The sequence below is a fragment of the Prinia subflava genome, chromosome Z (assembly GCF_021018805.1).
Source record: "Prinia subflava isolate CZ2003 ecotype Zambia chromosome Z, Cam_Psub_1.2, whole genome shotgun sequence".
Lineage (NCBI taxonomy): Eukaryota > Metazoa > Chordata > Aves > Passeriformes > Cisticolidae > Prinia > Prinia subflava.
In genome coordinates this window covers 7,101,314-7,124,149 of record NC_086283.1, presented here as the reverse complement: position 1 = coordinate 7,124,149, position 22,836 = coordinate 7,101,314, and the positions used below count along the sequence as shown (strand labels likewise).

Sequence of the window (22,836 nt, the reverse complement as noted above, 5' to 3'; positions counted from 1 at the left end):
TACAACGGGAGAGATCACATCAGTTGCCTGAACTAAGCTGGCTCACTGGAACAGAAACAAGTGAGAGCTCCCATGAGTGGTTCAGCCACCAGATCTGCAGGGCTACTGCCCTGTCTCTCTGGTACGACTGCTGGCAATTTGCTCAGCCATCTCCAGTGCACAGCTGTCCCCTTCCCTTACCCTGCCTATTCTCCTCTACTATAAATTCTCTGAAAGTACAATCTATACTCAAACATGCTTTTTAATAAGACTGAATCGTATCTCTCTTTTTTCTTCTCCTTTTTCTGTGCAGGATTTTCTAAAAACGACCTGTGCACATCATGATCAGAATTTGTTTTGTTTTTTACTACTTGGTATTTTCTCTCCCTGGGTGGCACACACAGTCATCTCTGTTGAGTCACCCTTCCAGCATACAAATTTTTCACAGAAGTCTTCATAAATGTCTGACAATTTTATTGTACCAGGAGTTAAAAACAGCTTTTCAAAAGCTCACAAAAGCACTTCTGGTGTGAACATTGTCACAAGCCTCTTCACTTGTATTTGCAATGCTTTTGCCTTCCTCAAGAGTCTTGAAAAACATATAAACAACTGCAAACAAAAATGGCTCTTTTGGATGCAAGTGAAGAGAACCAGTGGGGTTTCATCAAAATAAAAATTAATGGAATACTTTCATGGCTTGTTCACCCATCTCTGGATTTTCCCCCACTGTTTCAATTGTACTCTATTGTTTTTTTCCAACTTTAAACAGAAAATTCCTATCCTCAGCCTTTGACATCTTCTTTCCATTTGTGCTGAGAAATTCTCCCAAGGTTTTTACTACAGAGTTTATTAGTGTGTGTACATGGAGTGGAGGCAGGGAGCAAGAAAAATCTTGAGGGAAAGTTGGGTTTGTGGGGGTGGGGTGTGATTAGGAGACAGATTTGTTTAAAGGAGGGCAAGGTTTCTTCTGTTTAAGGGTACAGACACAAAGCACAGAGTGAATAAAATAACACTAGTTTTGTAGGCCACTGCATAGACTTGCTGCTTTTTTCCCAGGGAGACTTCTGTGCTTTCGTTTATGAGATGGCAGAGATCAAGCCGCGAGCTGCCGAACAAATGTGAAAGCATTTTGTGTAAGTTATATGAAACGTCTGAGGTCAGAGCATTTCTGAAATAACTTTACAGTGTTTTCACTGGAAACAGAGGCTCTTTTCTCAAAGTGTAATTATCTACTCCAGACTACCATACATTTCCAAGGAGAGGTTATAGCCTGTTTCACATATGCAAGCCCTTGTAAATCTCAAACACATGCAAAATCTGCATTCATAATTAGGCAAAAATACTACTGTTTTTAAAACAAGGTCTCCTAAAGCAGACTGAAAGGCCTCCAGGCACCTGCCAGCCAAGAACAAAGCCGAAATCAGGGTCAAATCAAAAAACCAGCTATATTCAGGATTACTGACAGGTGACCCCTGTCCCCACCTTTTTTTTTTCCTATCAAAATCCCATTGCCATACTCTGATGAAATTTTACATTACTATAAATATGTGTACAGGAATAGACAGGTAAGAGAATGCAATACCAGAGAACAGGAGACTGATCCTTGCAGTCTTTCTCAGCCATCATTCCCTTAGAATTATCTGAGTGTGATCAGCATGATTTTTTCACATAACTGAAATTTTATAGTTAATTTCCTGAAAGATGTTAATTTTGTATTCCAAAAGGCCATTGCAACCTACATATTTTTGCAGAAGTTACATCCAGAGACCTCTTAAAAAGCCAGTAGTTGACTTATATTGGTTTTACAAACATTCATAATTATCAATATTCTCTTACAGATATATTCTCTCCACATACCTATTGCTACAGATCTGCTTTTAGCCCTAATACAGGAAGTTCTGCTGCAAACTCACCCAAAAGGTTCTAAGCATTGATGGGATAGCAGAACTGAAAATAGTAAGGCAGTCTCAGTGCAGAGCATGAAGAAACAACACTGTTGAAGGTTCTGTAAAAAGCTCCATAGTCAGTACAGAGGAGGGCAGATTTTTCCTGGCTGTTAGACAGCCCATATGATGCCTCTGTAAGAAGGACCAGCCAGTCCCCAGCACAAGTTATGATAACCAACCAACCAATAGAATCAGTTGGACTGTGACAGTCCCAGGTCCCACTGGGATCATCCACTCTCACAGCTCCTAAGGAACATGACATGTCAGACTTGACATTTCCCATCAGACAGAGCTCCCACAGAAGGCACAGGTGACAGTAACCTCTCAGACACAGTCACTGCTTTCCTACATTCCCACCACAACAGCCACAGGCTATGGCAAGCTGGCAGCCAGAGGGCTGAATGTAGTTTGCAAGGTTCAGCCTTCGTTTTAATTTGGGATCGAGGGGTATGCAGTGCAGTCATCCCTACCAGCAGCTGCAGCACCCACCGTGTGACTGGCAGCCTAAGGCAGCAGCACCCTTGCAGAAACAAACCAGAAAAGTGAACCAGCTATTCCAAGGTCACCCAGACAAATCCAAAAGGGGAATCAATTTGCCAGCTTAGTTTAATTGTGGTTTCACAACTAATAGCATGTCATCCATTGTCTAAGTTAATTCAATACTGCAGATTACTTTAAGGGGAAAAGGTACTTTAGCACATAACAACAGAATAATGAGATATAAAAACTGAACTTTCTTTCTTTGAAACCTGACTCATGACTTCAATAAATTACAAGAATCTGACTGGAACAACAGTCCCCAGTCCATCTTATATTTGCTGCAAAATATTGGGATCAGATATGCTGAATCATAGGAGGTTGGTTACACAGAGCATTATGGAACACTGCTGCGTTTCGTAACTATTTCAAAGTTCCTACACTCATTTCAATCTTGTGTCCACTATGCAAAATCTGAACTACTGAGGCAATGTGGTTTTGGCATCTGCTGAGTTTGGCCATGTTCTCAGCCAGTGTTTACATATGCTAGTTTACAGTGCTAACATTTCACCTTGCAACAATTTTACAAGTACACAAAAGAATTTTGAGTGAATCTGAACCATTTCGACTGCTGAAGTGCCTTCCTTTTTACATGTTTTATTCTTCTCCTGTAATATGTCTGACTTATGGGGAAAATTTCGGTCAAACACCTCTCAAAGGACTTTTACTAATATCTCATTTCTTTCCCTTATAGTCTAAAGTTTTTATTAAAAATCCTAAGGCAGAGAAAAAGAAACTTTAATTTTTGACACAATATTGGTGACTGCCTTAAACAACATTATGTAAATGATTTAAGCTGAGAAACATAAAATTGATTTATATAGCAATCTAGATAAACAGCTCTGTTAACATTCACAACAAGTAAATTATAAATGATTCCTGCTGTAAATTCATACAACTGTATTCAGAAGTCAGTGATTTATAGCAATACATAAATCAGACAAGTTTATAAACTACAAGCAGGAGAACACAGTCTACCCAAAATATGTCAAGAAACCATTTAGACTGTAATTTAGACATTCATTTCTCATGCAGTGCTCTTGCTGAGGTTGGGATGGGGTGGGGTTTTTTTTGAAACTTACAATGCTGCTCACAAAAACCACCAGTTCACATTGGAAGCTGCAGAAGAGTCACTGCTAACTCTCTAATCCACCACCCAGGAAAAAGCACAAGGCCCAGTGTCCCCAGCAAGAACCTGCTAAAGAGGATCTCCCTTTCTCTGACATTCTTTCTTTCCTTGATTAGTCAGTAAGACTGCCATCTTCTCTTACCCTTTCCCTTCCTTCTAAAGATGAACACGCTTTTCTTTGAAAGCCTACAAAATAGCACTAACAGTCCTACAAAGATTCTGTGGCACAGAGGGTATGTGACTGTGTACCAATTGCCCGAGCATGAGAAAACAAGGATCAGCTTTACTATTTCCACAAATTAATTTAAGTAAACGTTATGATTAAAATCTGCTAAGTTTCTTGTGAGTCAAGTAGCTGCTGTATGTAACAGTATATATACGGTAGCAGAAAAAGCTGGGACATTCTTAAACAAAAGAAAATGGCTTCCGGTAAAGTCAAAAGCATTCTGACTTTCACTTACTGCTCAATGCACTTTAATACATGTATTTTCTGAATTTCAGCCCTCATTGATTTGTCCACAATGCTCCTTTCTATTCTCTTGTCAGAGAAGCAGAAATTCACTGATGATGTTAGAGATGTGATGCAATACTGTACAAAAAAACAAATAAATACTCAACCAAAAAAACCACCACAAAGGAAATGCCACTCTTGTAAACTGGTAAAACAGGACATAAAAATACAGATGAGAAAACCTAACACTGCTGTATCTCTCATGTTATAAGAAAACAACCAGAGCTTCTGATTTCAGTAACACGAAAGATGTAAGCCTGTGACGAAAATACAAACACAATCTTTGCAACTTCAAAACTACAGAAACACCCAAATTTCTGGCTGGCACTCAGAACTGCAGGAAGACATAATAAAAAACAACTGATATGGGCCCTACAGAATCAGAATTCAGGGCGCAGACTGAACATAGAGCTTTTTTTTACTATTACTGTTATATTTGCTATTTCCACTGCAGTCTCAGGAATTTTTTGGAGTTTAATCTATGATTTTTAACAGTATTTTTCATTACAACATGGTATCAGCTTCAGTGTTCAATACTTGGTTTATAAAACATTTCAAAAATGAGACATTTTTGACACAGACTGGTTGATGCTTCCTACTCTTACACCCATCCTCCAGCAGATCCCTGTCTCATTAGATGTCCACCTGAAAAAGCATCACGTGCTATCTCAGAATCACCAAAGAGTTTGGCTTGCAAGGGTTTAAAAGTCATTTAGTCCATCCTCCCTGCAATGAGCAGGAGCCTCTTCAACTTGACCAGTGTGCTGGTCAACAAGCTGCCCATCTAACCTGACCTTAAGTGGTTCCAGGGATGAGATACCCACCACCTCTCTGGGCAACCTGTACCAGTGTTTTACCATCCTCATTGTAAAAAAATTCTCTGTGTATCTAGTCTCAATCTACCCTCTTTCAGTTTAAAGCCAGGAACCCTTGAACTATCGTAACAGGCCCTGCTGAAAAGCATAGTATGACCATGATTAACCCCTCATCCTCCAGTATCTCAGATAGGCTGTTCTGCACTCCTCCACCTTCACAGAGCCTCCCTATGTTTCCCTCCTATTCCTTTAGTCCCACTCGATCCAATACTAAATGACTATACAGCAGTCTGGTTTTTATCCCATCTCCAATAGGAATAGGCATAGTTGTGTGTGTGTGTGTGTGTGTGTGTGTGTGTGTGGCTGGCGGTGGAACTTAAAAAACAATACAGGGTTTCTGTATCAGCATGCACTAGATAGTTGGAAAGTTAATACACAGCATGGTAGCTATGGAATAGACAAGAATGAGTCTGCTGTCAATAGAAGACAATATTTATTTCAAGTCATGGGATTCTTGATAAGGATCAATAGTTCGTAAGGTTCAATGATAAAAGAAAGTGGAGTAGATTCAGTCTTGTAACTTTTTTAGTAAGTATTCACTACACTCAACAGCAGCAATGCCACAGGAATTCAGTCAATTAAAAATCTATAAAAAATAATGCTTGGTAAACAGGAAGACAAGAATTAAAGGCTGTTTTCCAATTTTACAATAACAAGAACTAGAGCGCAAAGATTTTTCAACATTGATTGCTTCATCTTTTCTTTAGAAGAACTGCATGATTTTTGTGTCAAACTACTGAAGCAGGAAAAACTATATAGCTCTAAACTGTTTTTATTTCTAGAGATTTCATGCCTTTTATTTTGCATTGAATAGTAAAAGGGATATCAAACAAAACAGAAAAAGTAACTAGCACTCCTTAAACTCCTGATTGTCTCAATGTTTTAAAATAACAGCGCCATAGTGTCACTCCAAAGGAGTTTTCTACACTAGCCAGTGAGAACTGCACCCATAAGCAGCCAGTATGCAGAATGTACAAATATAGAGCTATTTTGCCCAAAAATACTCATATACTTCTGGCACCCTGCTCTTAGGGTAAGTAATGCCCTACTTTGGGCATTGATTCCTTGAATCCAATCTGAACATTCTACTTTATGGAAGCAATTAATGTGCCCCAAATCAAGTAAGAATTTGTGGGAAAGAAATAAAAAAGAAAAAATATTAATAAAAGAAACACTAATACAGTAGAGTGACATTTACAGCTTATAAAACTGCATTGGGATTATGAAATTACATTCTGGCTTTCTTTCCTAACACAATAGAAATAGAAAAGAAAAAGAATACATATTTTGCCAATCAGACTCATTAAATCCTTCTTCCAGATTTTTGAGATAAAAATTCACCATTAAATACTTTTTATACTTTGGGGAGATTTTTATCCATAGGCCAGTTATCTCATTTACTCCTAGAAGCTTAGCAAGAAAAAAGCTCCTCACTGGGAGTTAACAACTTCTTTTATTTTCAGAAACAGTAATTCATATTCCAATGTTTCAGTTATTTTTAACCTAAAAATTGAACAGTGGCTTCTCTAATTTAAACACCTCTGGTGCTTCCCTGATTGTTTACTAGCCTGGTAGTGCCCTTTGCTCATTTAATCTTTTTTTTTGTTTGTTTGATTTAAAAGAACCTTTCTGGTGAGAATGGCAGGCTGAACTTCAGCTATTCTGAAGGAAACAGACAAAGGATGAAAGCAAGGGAAAGGGGAAGTTTCAGAGCTATGGAGATTCACCCCTGCCACTCACTATCTACAGAAGTACCTATGGTCATTGAAATGCATCTTCCAAGCTCCCTAGCTTTTTGGAAATCTCAACTTTGCTGTCTGCATTACTTCTGTGTGATGAAACAGCATCCAAATATCTACCAGGCAGATCCTCCTTTGACCAGCAGCTGAGTCTAGGAGATTTATGCACTTCATTAAAAGATGCTGCATAGCTCTACAAAAAAAAAGTACTAACTACACAGAAACAGATGACTGAAATTCCAAAAAAAACCCCTCTCTGTTCATCTATTTGAAATAAGTGCTAGTTTCCAAACCAGGTTTGTTTATCAAGAATTTTGGCTTGCACCTGGTATCATTTTCATATCATCAAGGCAAATTTATAAAAGTATAAAGGTTGAAACTGTGTAAACAAGCAAACCTGCACAGCTCACATCTGAACAAGATTTTGCAGATAATATCTATTTGCTTTATTTTAACACTAAACTTATTTCCAACAAGAAGATTTTAACATAGACTTTAAAACAGGGAAGGCCAATTCCACTCTTCCATTTACAGTTGTGACTCCTTACCAGTTCTGGGAGCACTGCTCTGAGTTTCACTCAGTATTTCAAAGGCAAGGCATACTATCTATACACTGTTTTTCCTTGTCCAAATCTTGCTACTCAGTACAGGAGATATTTTCTCATTCAGCATAGTAGAATGTCAAAGAAAGATTTAGATATTCCTTTAGTGTTGTCTGCAAATGCTGCTGTGAAAAATGTGATTACTTAAATCATGAATGGTTAAAGGAAAATGGCAGTAAAATAGTAGCATAAAGCCACAGCCATATAAAAAATAGCACCAGGGGCAGAAAGGCTTCTGAGACATCCATAGATTAAGAACAATGGAATTATTTTAGAAACTAGGAAACTTTTTAAACTTCAAGGTATGCTAATGCTTGGAAAGAATCTATTTCAGCAAAATACGATACATTCTTCCAAGAACTTTACTCTTCTTTCTTTCCTATGACCCTTGCATGTTCTGTAGTCCCTTAAATTGTTCCTGTGCATGGGCTCCACTGGTACCCAAAAAAGCCTTTTCACAAGAACTGTCTGACAAATGTCATGATAAAATGTCATGCACAATTCCACCTGAAGTGACCTATAAGTCTTAGGTTACTGCAAATGTTTCTGAACTATCCCAGGTACAAGGCATTGCTAAAAGAGGCAAAGCTGGACACTTTAAGTCATAACTCTAGTCTTGATGGGGATGTGTAATCCCTTAATCAGATTAATTCCCCTAATGTCAAATAATATACAGAAAGAAAAGTACAAAAAAATAGCATATAAAATAAATATTTATGTTACAATAAGACAAACAAATGTCAGTACAAGAATTAAATATTTCATTTCCCTTGTCTGCAAAGAGGAAAACTACAATGACATATTTCATAGAGCTATTTTGAGAACTGTTCAGATTTGTGAAGCTTGAGATGGAACACCAGATAAATGCAGATGAATTTTTATATCAACTGCAAACATACACATATTTTTATATGCAGAAGTATGTAAAAGTGAGATGACTGAACATATTTTTGTAACCTATAAGGCTGAAAACATCTTTATACAGGAAGCAATTTAAGACAACATAAAGTTTATTAAAAACAAAACTGTTTTCTCCCCAAGACTAAGAGTATGGACTACAAAATTCAGAACATCTTCAGGGGAAATTAAACACATATGTATTTTTATACTTAAATGGATATTCATTCTTTTTGGCAAATGATCACTAGCAGACATACTGGGCAATATAGCTGGATTGTATTTCTGAGAATACGTGATTCTCTTACATGTTTCTCAGCAGCTCACAGCTCTTGAATATTACTGATGGATCTCAGTAAAAAACTATTTTAGGAAATCCTACAGTATTGTAAGGACAGACAAAGCATTTTTGAAACTGGCAGTCTGGATTAAAGCTCACGAACAGAATGGACACTTCCATGCTGTGCTCGTTACTTACATTACTGGCAGTACACAAAATACTCTAATGAAAGTAACTGCTGCATCTTGTGCCTTTTTCTTCCATCTCAGAACTTGACTCATACTTACAGGAAAGAATAACATATCAGCACGGCTCCTCATGTCAGCATCAATTCAATATAAAAAAAAAACCTAAAGCATTTCTATTAACACATAAACTTGCTTCAAGTAAAATTTCAGTTCACAGGAGTGTCACTTTATAAAAGGAAATATAAATTTTGAAGGTTTCCTCTACCAGTCTGAGATCCAAATCTCCCAGATCTGCTCAAGTTTACAGGACTTTCAAGCATCTAGCACAAAACATCACCAGTCTCTGAACTGATAATGGCTTTCAAAGAAACTCTGGTATTTTGAAAATACTGTGAAAGACTAATGTCTTAGACATCACAGCATTATCTTCAAGTCACAGTAAGCTTGATGAAACACACACTTCTGTAGCTCCTAATTTCTCTTCTTTTTTTTTTTTTTTTTTTTAATTAAAGCTAGTGAAACTACTGGGATCTGCAACAAATTGAACTGGTATTCAAAGCTAAAATACAGCACGAAGATCACTAAAAACAATAAGCCAGCATGAGCTTAATATCAAATTAAAAACATGTGCGGCAGGATAGTAAAATACTATATAATACTCCTGAACACAGTGCAATATGTTGCTTTGACATAATCCCTAACAGAACACAGAACACACTAGTGTATTTCTGCCATATGTAAAATAAGAGGAAGAAAACACAAAAGTCATTCGGTAAAGAAATTATTTAGGAAGATAAGAAATATTTCAGAGTCCTTAATTACATTTTGACAACCCTTTGTAATGTCATAATGGAACCACAACACTAAGTTTGCAATTGCTTTTTTGTACTTATATGTACTCTGTTAAGCTAAGCAATGTTTTACCAAATTAAGGCTTGCAAGTAATTTTTGCTTCACAGTTTCTCACTTGCTGTTAGAAGATCTACTATGCCCTGGTGACAGCTGGAACTTCTAGATGAATAGATGGAATGCTAATGTACGATCCCCCATCACATTTATACTGGCATATGTAACCAGTGAATCAGATCTTCATGTTTATTTTATGAAAACAAACCCAATTCTTTTAAAAAATTAATGATGCCACCATGAAAAAATGTTGGTAACATCCTACAAATAGAAAGCTCTCGTGCGTATTTTCTTTTAGAGTTCAAATATTAGTTTTATGTATTGTCTAATTTTAAGGCTTGTTTTTTCAGACTAACAGTGTCATAAATTGCTGCTATGTGAACTATGAAATGAGGAGATCAACTTCTAAAAGTTTTGGGTTAAACTGCTCCCAAAGCCCATCTTCCAAGCTTTATCTATTGCATACTGGTACTCCCAAAGGAGATCTTAAGATCTTCCTAGGAGCGGAATATATTTTACAAGCACAACCAGAGCTGATAATTATGTTGCATGAAGAGCCCTTTCCACAGAATTCTAGACAATCAACATTCTTATTTTTCTGTTTGTAAAAAATCAAAACCTAGACTGAATCAGTAATTGTAAAATTAACAGAATTCAAGTCTGATACTTTCTGAATCAAGCAAGAAAATAAGAAATAAATTATCTGCTCTTGGAAATGCTGTGGAACATCTGAACATCTTGCTATTTCAGCACCAGATAGTTACTGAAATTGGAACTCAAAAGCTTGCCTACTGGAGTAAGAAAAAGAGCATAGTAGCACAGTTGGGGTAGGAGTCTGCCCTCCTCCTGGGGTCTGATAGACCCTGATGAGCAGAGCCCTAAAAATTCTAATTATCCCCAGCTAAGTTCACTTAGCAGGGTACTGTAGGGAAGTCATCAATCTGCCATCAGAGGCTCCTTTTCAATTCCTGACAAAAGGGTGGAAAAAGACAAGTAAAAAAAAATGCTGAAAGCAGAGCATAGTATCAAATTGGAAAAGAACTTTGTTTGTTGATGCTTGGAATATTTACTCTCCTCTGCCTTTTTAAATTCTGTGTGGTGCTTTCTTAGCCTTGGTACAACAGATAATTCAGAACAATTTGCCCCTAGATCTCCAATTCTGTGCTCTCTTCTTCACAGAGCAAAGTATCCTCTTACTTGCACTAATACTGTATGCTTAGCCAAGAAAACCATCTAATATTCACAGCTCTTCTGGTTTACACATGTGCATTGAGTCTACCAGGGGAAACTGAAGTGGTTTATATTTGAAAGTACTCGCTGTTGTCAATACCTTTTAATGAACTTAACTTCTATTTTATTATGTACAAAACTGAGAAAGCATAATACTTAAAAACAATAAAATGCACAGTATCCTCCTGAGAAGACACATTTCTGTCTTCTTTTATGTCATAAACACTTACGTATACAGTAAATGAAGTTTGGAGCACAATTAACATTCTCTGATGTGGTTCATTTTAGCAGCTAACATAAAATGAAAAGCCATGAAAATGGCATTTGTTTCTCCTTGTTCACAAATCAATACGGGCTGTTTCCTAAAAAGGTCTCACAATTTCAACAGTGTTCACAAATGCTATTACCATTTAAGAAAGAGAATGGCAACTAAAGTTCTGCCTGCTTAAACATATATGCAACTCAGTACAAGCTTGTCTATTAATGTGATGCCCTCAGATTAATTTCTGATAATTTCATAATTTACAGTAAATTGTTATTAGCAGCAAAGGCATCAAGGATTTATCTTTGTTATTTGTTCAAAGAAAGTAAGAAACAGAGCATCTGATCTCTTCCACCAGCCCAGGACTTTCCACCCTTCCAGCTTGGCCTCTCGGAATTCCGCAGGGGCACCGAGATCGAACTGCCCCGGGCTTTTGTGAAAGAAAGCCCTAGAGGTTCCTGGTTCTGTTTATTACTAATGCTGCAGTTGTTGTTTGTTTGTTTGCTTTGTCATACATACCAGTAAAGAACTATTATTCCTATCCCAATATCTTTGCCTGAGAGTCCACTTAACTCTCAAAATTATAATAATTTGGAGGGAGGGGGTTTGAATTCTCCATTCCAAGGGAGGCCCTACCCTGCCTAGAAGACACCTGTCTTTCAAACTAAGACACTCTCCATCCAAGTAAAGAGTCTTGAGGCACTCATGAGAGCAAACTTCTAGAAAGAAACGAATGTGAAGTTTACATCCCAATTTATGGTGATCAGGACAAAAGAAACATGTCCAGCTCTAACGATCTGACAGGTAGAGACCACTCTGCAGCACTGGTAAATAGGACATTATGTACCTTGTTCATAGCTTACAAAGCCATAAAAACACATATGTGATCACTTGACATTATCAACTGCCCCACTACTGAATGGCATGCATCGAGAGCAATATTTAACAGGTGTAGATGGCTATCCAAACTAAAAGGGAAGCTCAGGAGGAAATAAAATAAATTTTATTTACACACCCCCATTCTCACCCTTCCGACTGCCAGATACTCTTTTCTAAGATGTAGGCTAGGAGTCTCCCTAGCATCACAGTGTTCTCTTGGAATTGATAAATATCTTCCCTAGACTGCTGCCTTCCAAACCCACTCAAAACTAGGGCCTGTGGCCTCCTGTGTTTCTCTGTCCTTTGACAAAAACCAGAAAACTGAAAGTTAAAATGGTTCCCACCAGCACTGTTGACAGCACAAGCCAGTAATAGTCATTTTAGCCACGAATCAGAATCTGTCATCAGAAATTAAAAATACTCCAATCGCATACCCTGATGCTTGATGGTGAAAAAAAAGACACACATACATTTGTCACCAGAATCACTATGGAAACCCTTCATCATGCACCAGGCACTGGAAAACTTCAGGCCGTTACAACATCACGTCCATGGACGTGTCACGTAAAGGAAAACAAGAATCTCATGAAAACAAGTATCAATCATTAATACTTTGTCCATTTCTAATGCAGACTTGGACAGCTGCCAAAAAGAAAGGAGAAGCATCTGTGGGGCTGCTGTATCTCAAAGTCCCACACAGAGAGTGCTCATGTTTACTAACATGAGAGACAAAGGACGTTGTGCTAGAGATAGGCCAGGGAGAGGATATTGCCCTGAAGAAGGAAACAGTTGGCTGGCAAAGATGAAGTCACACCAAAACACCATCCTGCCCCACACTTACAGTCTTTGAGAGCTTTAGTTCAGCAAGATTTTTTTAAAGGATTGTTTTTGTCTTCCTTCACCATAATATATTACAAGCATGGCTTCTAGTACTTACATGAACCTTACTTCTAAACAACAAAAAAAGTTTAAAATAGCCAGCCTTCTCTCTTTACCCAAATAGTACACTTCTCACAGAATTAACATTAGACTAGAAGCTAAAGTTTGTTCTCTGTCAAGGAGGAATACTTCCATTATTTAAAAAAGAGAAAGTATGGGCACAATTTGGTTGTATAGATTTACCGGGAAAACTCTTTCTGGTTAGTGCTACTCTAAATACATATTCCATGTAAGAAAAAACAGATATTTTTGAGGGTCACTCAAGAGTCAGAATTTAATTTCAGCAAAAATATTAAATATTTTATTACTTGCTCTTCTACAAAAGAACACAGCTTACATGGTATTTAAAGTAGCTTTTTTTAACAGAAAATGAAAATCATAAGAAGGAATCTTGTTTTTTTAAAGATAAGCTAGAAATTCTTTAGGTATTTTATTGTGGTCTTTATTTTTCAGAGATACAATAGAACCTTTGTCGGGAAGAAAAAAAAAAGGTGCCTGTAAGTTTTAACAAAGCTTCTAGTCACTTAAAATGGGAAAATGTGAAGCAAAATTATCTTTTATCATCTATTTTTGAAGAGAATAAGCAGTAAAAACCCTAAAATGATAGGAGACTGTGCCCAATAATTAGGTGTGTGTTAGGTGAATTAAGTGTGTACTTTATAAAACCAGAGCGAATAAGAATAGGGGTTAGTAAAAGAGTGAGTATAGAAATGATTACTATTTATCCCTGATCTTTGGATGGACTTGCAGGGCGAGGACATCAGAAATTTCCCAAGTGCTTGTCCAACCAGCATGACAATTTTTGCCTTTGAAGGCAGGTAGCCTTTACTTACTAACCAAATGGATCAATACTTTAAATTTTGAATTTCTCATGCATGCAGTTAAGACCACAGAAATTGCTGACAATCATAATAAACAGGTTGGAATCTCTGCATTACTTAATGACATGCCAAGGGGTTTTGAATTATTTTATTTGTATGTGAACAGATTCTGTTTTTTGTGGATACTTCAGATTTTTAAAAGTCTTGAGATTTTCAACCACAGCTTCCAATATTTAAAAAATGCCGCTTTTAATATTTTAAAAAATTCTGTCTCACCAACTTATCTGGATCTGAGCCTCACTTTAAGGGGATAAACTTCCAAATGCACAGCCTCCATGTAGCTCCCTGAGACACACAGGCACTGGCTAGAAGGCAATTCAGCAGAATGGCTACCTGATTCAGTAGCTGTCTACAGTCAGAATCTGGAATTAGGAGGCAGGCACGTGTGCCTAGTGTCATGTGAGAGATTCCCTAGGTATCCAGGACAGCTGTCTGTGACTGACAGCTACAACCACAGTCCAACACAGACTCCAGCCCATGTACATAAAACAGACAGTGGCTAAGGCTGGAGGTGCTGGATCAATTCACCCAGCAATAAATACAGAATGCAGACAATGTAACTGAGCCCAAGGAGTTTACCAGGAGCTGAACAGGTTTCTAGGTGCACTGAGTATTGACTTAACCTTCACTGACTGCAAGGACTGCTTGGACACCTCACAGGTCAACACCTACAAAACACAAGCTTCTGGGTTTAGGCATCTTAACGTAAAGCTGAACACGACTCTGACTGTTTCATCCCTTATGTCTTCCCCACCTGTGTTCTCAAAAGAATTATTCCTGGACTCATTCAGTCAGTCAAAATGACTGAGTACACACATATCCTCCTGACACAATAAGAAAAGGATGAAATGCTGAAAAGGAAGGATGGCATTATTAAGGACAATTGTACGTGTTGCTGAGGACAACAGCGATGACCCAGAGGTAAGCATTTCCACTGGGAGGAATTACTGAAGTTAACAAGTAGGAAGTCTCTTTTAAAACAACTTGGGGAACATTTTTAGGTTTTTTTCTTTGGTTTGCACCTCACTTCTCTTACACCCGTGATGACATTTCTCTGCCTTTCTGCCCCTAAAACTGCATTGAACGCTGCTATCTCCATGGTGGTTCCTTGCCTACAGCCAGCCCAGGGCATTTCATGTGGAGATATGAGCTCCAAAGACTGAGCAGCTGTTAAAAAGCATCAGGCAAGAGACAGTCTCTAAGCAACTGAAATGTGGGAGGTAGGGGTCCAAACCCAGAAGGAAAGGACACGGGTGGCAGCACAAGTTAACATCAACTAGAGGGCAGCCCACAGGCTAAAGTATCAGCCTCAGGTCCTCAACAAAACTTGTTCAGAGCTACAGTGCCACACAGAATTACAATCTCTCTCTTCATCAACCCCCAGCAGCACAGAGGCTGAAGGTAGCTCACTCTACAGTCCACACATCAAGAGCCAATTGTGAAACGTAAGTGCCACAGGCAGTGGTCATCTCCAGGATCTTACACAATTCTATTAAATGGAGTCTGGCACTGTAAGGATAACTGTGCATTCAGGCCAAGGGGTTTGAGGGTTTGTAAATCAACAGAAAATGATGTCTAGACACTGAAAAATCTGTAAGGAATGCTTGCTTCTCATAATAAAAATCTTCACTTAAAAAAATTTCCAGTCAATTGGGTGGTAAAGCTTTGACTTTCAATTATCATTCTGAAATATAAAAGGCCCTCATAGAGATCCTTGTTCAGGCAACTAACTTGTGCTAAGACAGTTCCACACATCAAAGCTTACTTCCCACAAAGCACATGGAGCATACAAAAAGGATGAGTTTCTCAACTGATTTCACTAGTGGAATTAGTACTGGCTTTGTAATTTTTTTTTTCATTTTTTTTTCATATTTCCTTGCTGTTCCGTATTTTATAGCACTCAAATAATTCACACTTAATTTTGCTGTATGTAATGTTTCCTTTCTGCTGGTCTACTTCTCCCTTAGAACTGAAGTTAGTTCCCTAGGTTTCCACATCTTCAATTACAGCTCACAAGACAAAGTTCCACTATTCTTAAATAAAGCAGAACTAATTCAAAGCACTGTATCTAATTAATCAAAATAGCTAGCAGTGCAATATTTAAAATAACCGAGGGCTGCCTGGATTATAGCAACATTATTAGTATGTGATTAATAAGCAGTTGAAGTATTACATTTGCTACACATTTGCTAAGTTATTTTATCTTGCTTTAAAGTTTGGTGGCAAAGTTTCAAGGCATAGTTAGGAGATTTGCTCTATTCAGTATTATGTTGTTAACCTCACCATCTGGTCAGACAGCTGAGGTAACTTAACCATATGTGGGGGGCATATTTCTCTCTTGGGAAATATTTTTCTTACAGAATTATGCAACGGTTACCAGTTTCTATCTTGTTACAGTAGGATAAAAAAATATAGTAAAATACTTTGTAGACAACCTCAGCTCAGAGAGCCCTGTGTTTATCTGTTACTTATATAAGAAAGTAAGATGGCACTTACTTGAGGACCAGGCTGACCCTGAAAAAAAACAAAAAACCAGAAGATTATGGAAAGTTATGACAAGGATGAATCCTTAAACAGCAGAAAATAGTTACAGTGCTTTCTAATAAGGAGCTAACAAAATATACAGTGACTGCACTGAAGTCAGATTTTAGACTCTTAACTTCGTATTGAATTTGAGTGTTTTAATTCAAACCGATGAACTTTCTTGCAACTGATTCCAGAAATAAATTACAATAGCATACCCAAACTTCATTTGAGAAACTTCTTATTTTAGATATCCATAACAATTTGGAAATGACATGAAGACCTAATTGACAATTCTCAACTGAGAAAGAAGCCAGAGGTGCTGGGCTGATTCAGAAACAGGTATTATGGGTTTTTTCTCTTTCATTTCTCTGTTATGGCTCACCTCCATGCTTCAAGGAGATGCTAATTATTTACTGTTACTGCTTACTGAATGAGCAGTAATGCTCAAAACTGGAGGAACCTAGTGCTTTTTGCCATTGCTACAGGCACCACAGTTTCATGCAAATATAAACCAGTATTTATATCAGCAAATGTGAAAGATTTGAGATAAGCTTTTGTCAGTCAGTCCAAGAGGACAGCTGATACATTTCCTCTCTTATTTATCAACAGCCTCTTTAGATCCCCCCTGGACAAGTGGGGAGGCACTCTTTGTGCACTGAGGAACTGTATTTCTTCTTGCTGCCAGGCCCTACAGAGGAGAATTCTTATCCCTAATTTCCCTAGACCAGAAAAGCCAGTGAAAGTCATTAATTATTTTAGTGCCATTAACAGAAATTACTTGCATGAAGCAGAATTATTTTAGCAAACAGTACAGTAGCTGTGACTACAAACAACATGACCCAGACAATCAGCTCACACTCTAAGACAGAGAAAAATAATTACATATTTCTTCTTAGAGAGAATTCCTTTAAATGCCTAGGGTTACCTTAGCTTCTGGTGTTTTATGACAATTAAAATAATACTTCAGTTAAACTGAAACTATGCTTCCTTTTGTTGACAGAAACTGAGCATGAAGCCTTCTTTTAAATCTTATAAAACCACTTCAGCTGGAAGGTACTTCTACCGAGAGTTGAAACTTTTCTGTCTGAAAATCAGGAAACACTTTTTTTTACTGTTAACCAAACACAGGACCATGGGAAATTCTTGAAGACACCCAAAAACCACCTACACATCATCCTGGGCAAACTGCTCGAGATAGCTCCACTTGAGCAGAGAGGTTACACGAGATGACCTCCAAAGGTCCCTTCCAACTTCAACCATCCTGTGACTCTGGGCAATTTTAGATGGGGTGGGGGGTGAAAGCATTTCAGCTGGGAAGCATTATCAACAAGAAAAGCAAAGGAAGAAATGCTTTTTGCATTAACCAATAAAACTTTTTGTGCCAATTAAAAAACACAGTAAAATGGTATTTAAATTCACACAAAGGTTTTAAAATATTTTTTAAAACTATGTGGGAACACTTATTTACAGAGAAATAATGGTAAAATACAGAATTATTGTGGCAATCTAATCTTTACACTTAGCATAAAGCATTCCTTGTTGTGGATGCTGCAGTTCTCTATTCATTCCTTTGAACAAAATTAGACCATATAGGATATAAAAGAAAATAACTTACTGGCTGAGGTTTGTCAGTTCAAATATTAGGTAGAACTTTTTGAGTTGGTGAGCTCTATGAAGTTACACGTCACACTGGGCTAATGAATACGATTGAGACTCCTCGGCACTCTGATTTTACCTTAATCTTCCCATCACAGCAGGTTTAACCTATTTTATGTAAAACCTGGTCTTAAAATGATCAGGAATTTCTTACTGATGCAGTACTGGGCAGCTGCTACAATAAAATTGTATAAATTATCCAAACTGAGGTCTGTGCCTGCAAATTTTGTACATAAAATTCAGAATACATTTGCTCACAAGAATATTTAAAGTTGCAACAGATTTTGATCAAATCATTAAAGACTGTCTCCTACATATATATATAAATATATATATATGTATATATATATAAAAATAAAAAAGCCAAAACTTAAACGAAGGTCTGGAATTACCAAAATGTTTCAACAAAGAGTTGATTTAAAGCCGCAGAAAGCAAATAAACAGAATATATGTATATATATTTTAAAAATGAGGTTTGAAAATTGACTTTTTTCCTTCATCTAAGACAGAGAGGCTGCTAAATGCCCATATGGTACATGCTATACGTATGGTACAAGAGACATATACACATAACACAAACATATTCTGAATTGAACATGAGGTGAGGGTTGCAATCATGCTCTCACAGAAGTGTTTTCTACTCTCAACCTCAACAGCACCACTACATTCTGGTACTGAGCATTTATAATTACTCTCATGTCTCCAATACAGAAAAAGCTGGAAAATGAATTTTTATAAGACAATGGTTTTTCATGTAGACAGAAAACTCTATGAGATATTGGGGAAAATAATAGCTGCATTACTCTTAGTTTATATATGCTGCCAATATTACATTTATCCCACATTTAGCTACAAATGCAGATGCTGAATATGTTAGTACTCAAAGCAGGATGATTTTTACCCCTTGGCTATTAGCTCCTTCAGCATGGAAGGAAATTTGCATTAGTGAAGGTAATTATCTTCTGGTTTTTACAATGGTCCCCAATCCTTCAATAGTTCTGAGTGATCCTATCCCTTGCCCTACTATCCACTGCAGTTACAATAGCATTTTCCCTTTAGCATTTTCCATTCTCACAAGTGATCCAGTGACACTACCCAGAGGGTGCAACAAGCACTGAATTATGGAATTCATCAGCTCATACAAAAGTATGGGTAGAAGAGCACCACAACACTGACATTTTTAATTGTAAAGGGTTATTGTCACACAACAGCAATTCAAGTGTGGGACCAAAAAAAGGGCTGTTAATTCTGTCTTCTCTCATTTTTGCATATAGTGAAAGGGTCAGAAATAGAGCTCCCTGAGTTACTTTGATGTTCATTAAAATACTCTCTAACATGAGTTCAATCTGATACTATAACTCATTGGAGCAAGCTCAATGTCAATTTATCCGCTTGTGTTCCCAAAATGGCCCCAGGACTGCTGAAATCAATCCGGTTCACTGCTGCATAAATTGCCTCCAGTTCATGTTACTTGTGGATTAAAATATTTTAAGAGTAAGTCTTTCTCTAAATTTTAGATAACCAACAGGGAGAAAATACATTTCAAGACAAAAAGTCTGCATTACTCTGATTCTTGTCTGATGAATATCTTTTTATTAAAATCTGTTACATGCTCTAAAATTGATTCACTGATTCTAACTACCAACTAATTGCTTTCTTTGCATGCATTTAGGGATCAATCCCAACACCACCGGATGGTTAGGTGGATTTTGGTGGCTGCTGCTTTGAACCCTGGATTATTGCTCATGTACTTGATTATCCCAATTGAATGCTACTTTTTCTTTGACTTTTATTTTTCAGTTTTTGTGTGTGGTGGTTTTTTTTTTTACTCTAAATAACTACAGTAGGCATAGCTGCATAATATGTCATGGTTTCAGTAGAATCTCCAGAACATTCTTCTCTTCTACATTCCTATTTACTAGTTTAATACATTATTTTGAGGCAAACAAAGAGATTTAGCAACCTATTCTAATTGCCATGATGGAAGCTCTACTGTTGTCAGTTAATCCCTTCCTAGCAACTGAACCTAATATTAGCTACTGATATATAAATGATATTAAAACAAAAAGAAAATGTCCGTGGTGTGACTCAAGTCAACAGGTGAATTATCAATCCCCCTAGAAGAGATTAAAGAAAAAGCTTATTGCCTGCATGTTGCAAACTTTACAGACAAGTTACTTAACAGTAGAAACAAACCTCAAGCAGCACAGGAAAGAAAGAGGAGAAAATGCAAGCTGACACTGCAAGTTAACAAGCTGAGCTTGAGAAGGAAATGGGGCTTGTAGGAAATAAAAGGACAGAAAAGAAAATAGGCATCCAGGGTATCAGTGAAAAGGGATGCCCTGGGAAGGGAGAAAAGAGAGGGAGTAAAAGGAATAGCAGGAGAAAGTGCCAAGTGGATTTTCACACCTTTACCTTGGTGTTAATCTTTAAAGTTCTGGGAACATAAACTTCTAGGCTCATACATGTAAACATAAAGCTATACAAATACTCATACACACATACACAATAGTACAAATGCATTAACAAATACATTGTATAAAATTAAATGTTATTTCTAACTTAATTCAAGCAGCATATCCCTAATGAATATCAGGAATATCACACAAATGAATTTATTATGGGACATGAGGCTGTTCAGATTTAATCAGTCAACAAAATCCAGGCACAGAAATTAAAACACAAAAATTAAGAATTTGTGAAAGAAGGAAGAGTCACAGAAATGTAATCAGAAGTGATAGCCTACTGTTTGAAAGGCAACACCACTTGCCTGACCCTTGGACAGAGCACCTAAGAAGGAACATCTACCTTCCAATCTAATATAGACAGAAAACCTGTCTATAGTGAAAAGTGAACAGGAGGAGCAGAGCTGACCTCCCTTTACTTGCATAGGCACAAAAAACTGAAGTGGCTTTTCAGCAACTTGTTAAAAATCCATGCTACTGGAGTTGAACTAAATTATGCTGAAGGAAGCCAGTATTTGACTAATACACATTTCAGCATAAGTAATTTTAAAAAGTAAACAGGGGAATATGTGAAAGACCTAAATTACACTGGTTTTGAACAAATCACCTACCAGCTTTCCATCCATACCAATCGGACCCTGGGATAATCAAAAGTCAAAACAAAATGGAACAGTTAAATCAGAGAAACACTGAAGATGAGGAAAAAAAAAAAAACACCAGACTTGGGAAATACTTTAGAAGATGAGTAACTCTGTGTCAGCAGCTAATTGCAACACATTTTGAGAATGAAGGCACAGAAAAGAAATAACAAAAGAAGCAGACCTAAGACAAAATTAATAAAAATAGCATGGTGAAAAGTAGCCAGGCAATAGCTGGTGTTTAACAAAAGACAGGTTCAACATGCAATGAAGGAACTGTTAGTCTGGCAAATCACAGTGGTCCAGGACAACCAAATATATGAAATAATGCATCTTGCTTATGTATTTTTCTTTGAATAACAGAAAACAGCTACTTACTTAGCCTATTTATTTATATTATGTTGCAACAAAAGATTTCGTAACTAATCTGTATTTAAATTAATATTGATAAGAAACTTTAGCTCACGCCTTCACAGGGCTAGTAAAGATTTCCACCTATACCTTGTTTGAGAAGTCCTGTGCCTCACCTCACTTTCTTTTTTTTCCCTTTCCCCTTTCCCTAGTGAGGAAATTTCCTCACTAATACTTCACAAGTTACTTATTTTCTTAAGAGTCCAGAAGTTGGTTGCAGCCATATGAATGAAAAATATACAAAGGATTTAAAGTGGATGCATACTGCTGTAACTGAGTAATTTGCCTTCTATTAACTACCTGTTTAGGTGATTAGAGGAGAGAGAAGAGGGCTAAAGAAAGTTGGATTAATTTTAAATGTGATGTTTATTTGGTATGTCTTCTGACAATGAGCAGTCAGGTTAACTTTCATTGGCCATGGAATAAGAGCAGGCAGAGTAGGTTTTTTCTGCCATTAAATTAATGTTTTAGGCTGAAATCGTGAGTTTCAAGTATTTGCCATGCGCAAACAGGACACTACTTTGTGTCTGCTTTCTCTTAAATGCATCCAGACTTTCCCCTGGAGCTTCACAGGCAGCCCTCTCCAGTCTGTCCCTCCTAAGCACAGAGCCCCTTAGGGCTGACTGCTCACACTGCTAGATTTGGATCACTGCTGCTAAGAAGAGAGCACATAACATATTTGCTGGTTTTATGTTGATCTATTTTATCCTTGCTGCATTTAGCCCTCTTCCTAAGCACTATTTTAGCCTGTGAGCTAACAATCAGCATAAAAGTTTAGTCTAAATCAGGTCTGCAGGGGTTCTGGAGACTACTTCATCCAGGAGTGTATATTCATACCTTTTCTAAGACTAATATACACTACATGTAAGTAGACATATATGTCTCGTGCAACCAGCTATCAAAAAACCAGTAAGTACTATGAAAAACTGCTGCCACATCATCTAGTGAGCTCCTTAAGTATCTGTCTTCTCCCACCCTAGCTCCTGGACTATGCCAAAAATTCCAGACATACTTAACGTGAACAGGGACATCAATTGGATGCACACATTGTCAAATTCTTTATTTTTGGTACAGTATTGGCTTTGTAAGAAGCCCGTGCACTAACCTACTTGTCAGATCCAATAACAAGTTTCTGTGTCTGGGACGCCCTCTGAGAATAAAATACCTTACCTCACTTTCCAGCCAGCCCTTGCTGTGGTTTCCTGTCACATCAAGAGTGGATGACATGCTGAGAGTGTAAAATGGGTCATCAGTATCCTGGCTGTGTGCATGACCCTTTCCTTACTTATGTGGTGACATCCTAGGGAAGCTTGTGACTGTTGGGATGACCTACACTATATTTCAGATGTTATCTGTGAAC

At 37.4% G+C, this 22,836-nt stretch overlaps 1 protein-coding gene across 3 annotated transcripts in view; it reads right to left on the bottom strand.

The window, feature by feature from the left end:
- The window catches only part of COL25A1 (collagen type XXV alpha 1 chain), a 302,634-nt gene that overhangs the window by 108,347 nt on the left and 171,451 nt on the right, over positions 1-22,836 (bottom strand). For 2 of the 3 annotated variants that reach the window (XM_063423864.1, XM_063423865.1), the window contains exons 1-2: positions 21,039-21,460; positions 16,277-16,294 (exon numbers count right to left, since the gene is read on the bottom strand). In XM_063423864.1, coding sequence (XP_063279934.1) covers positions 16,277-16,294; positions 21,039-21,053 — 33 coding nt within the window. In that variant the 5' untranslated portion in view covers positions 21,054-21,460. Of the gene's footprint in view, positions 1-16,276; positions 16,295-21,038; positions 21,461-22,836 lie in introns of those variants that run through there. The other variant, XM_063423866.1, reaches the window with a different exon arrangement.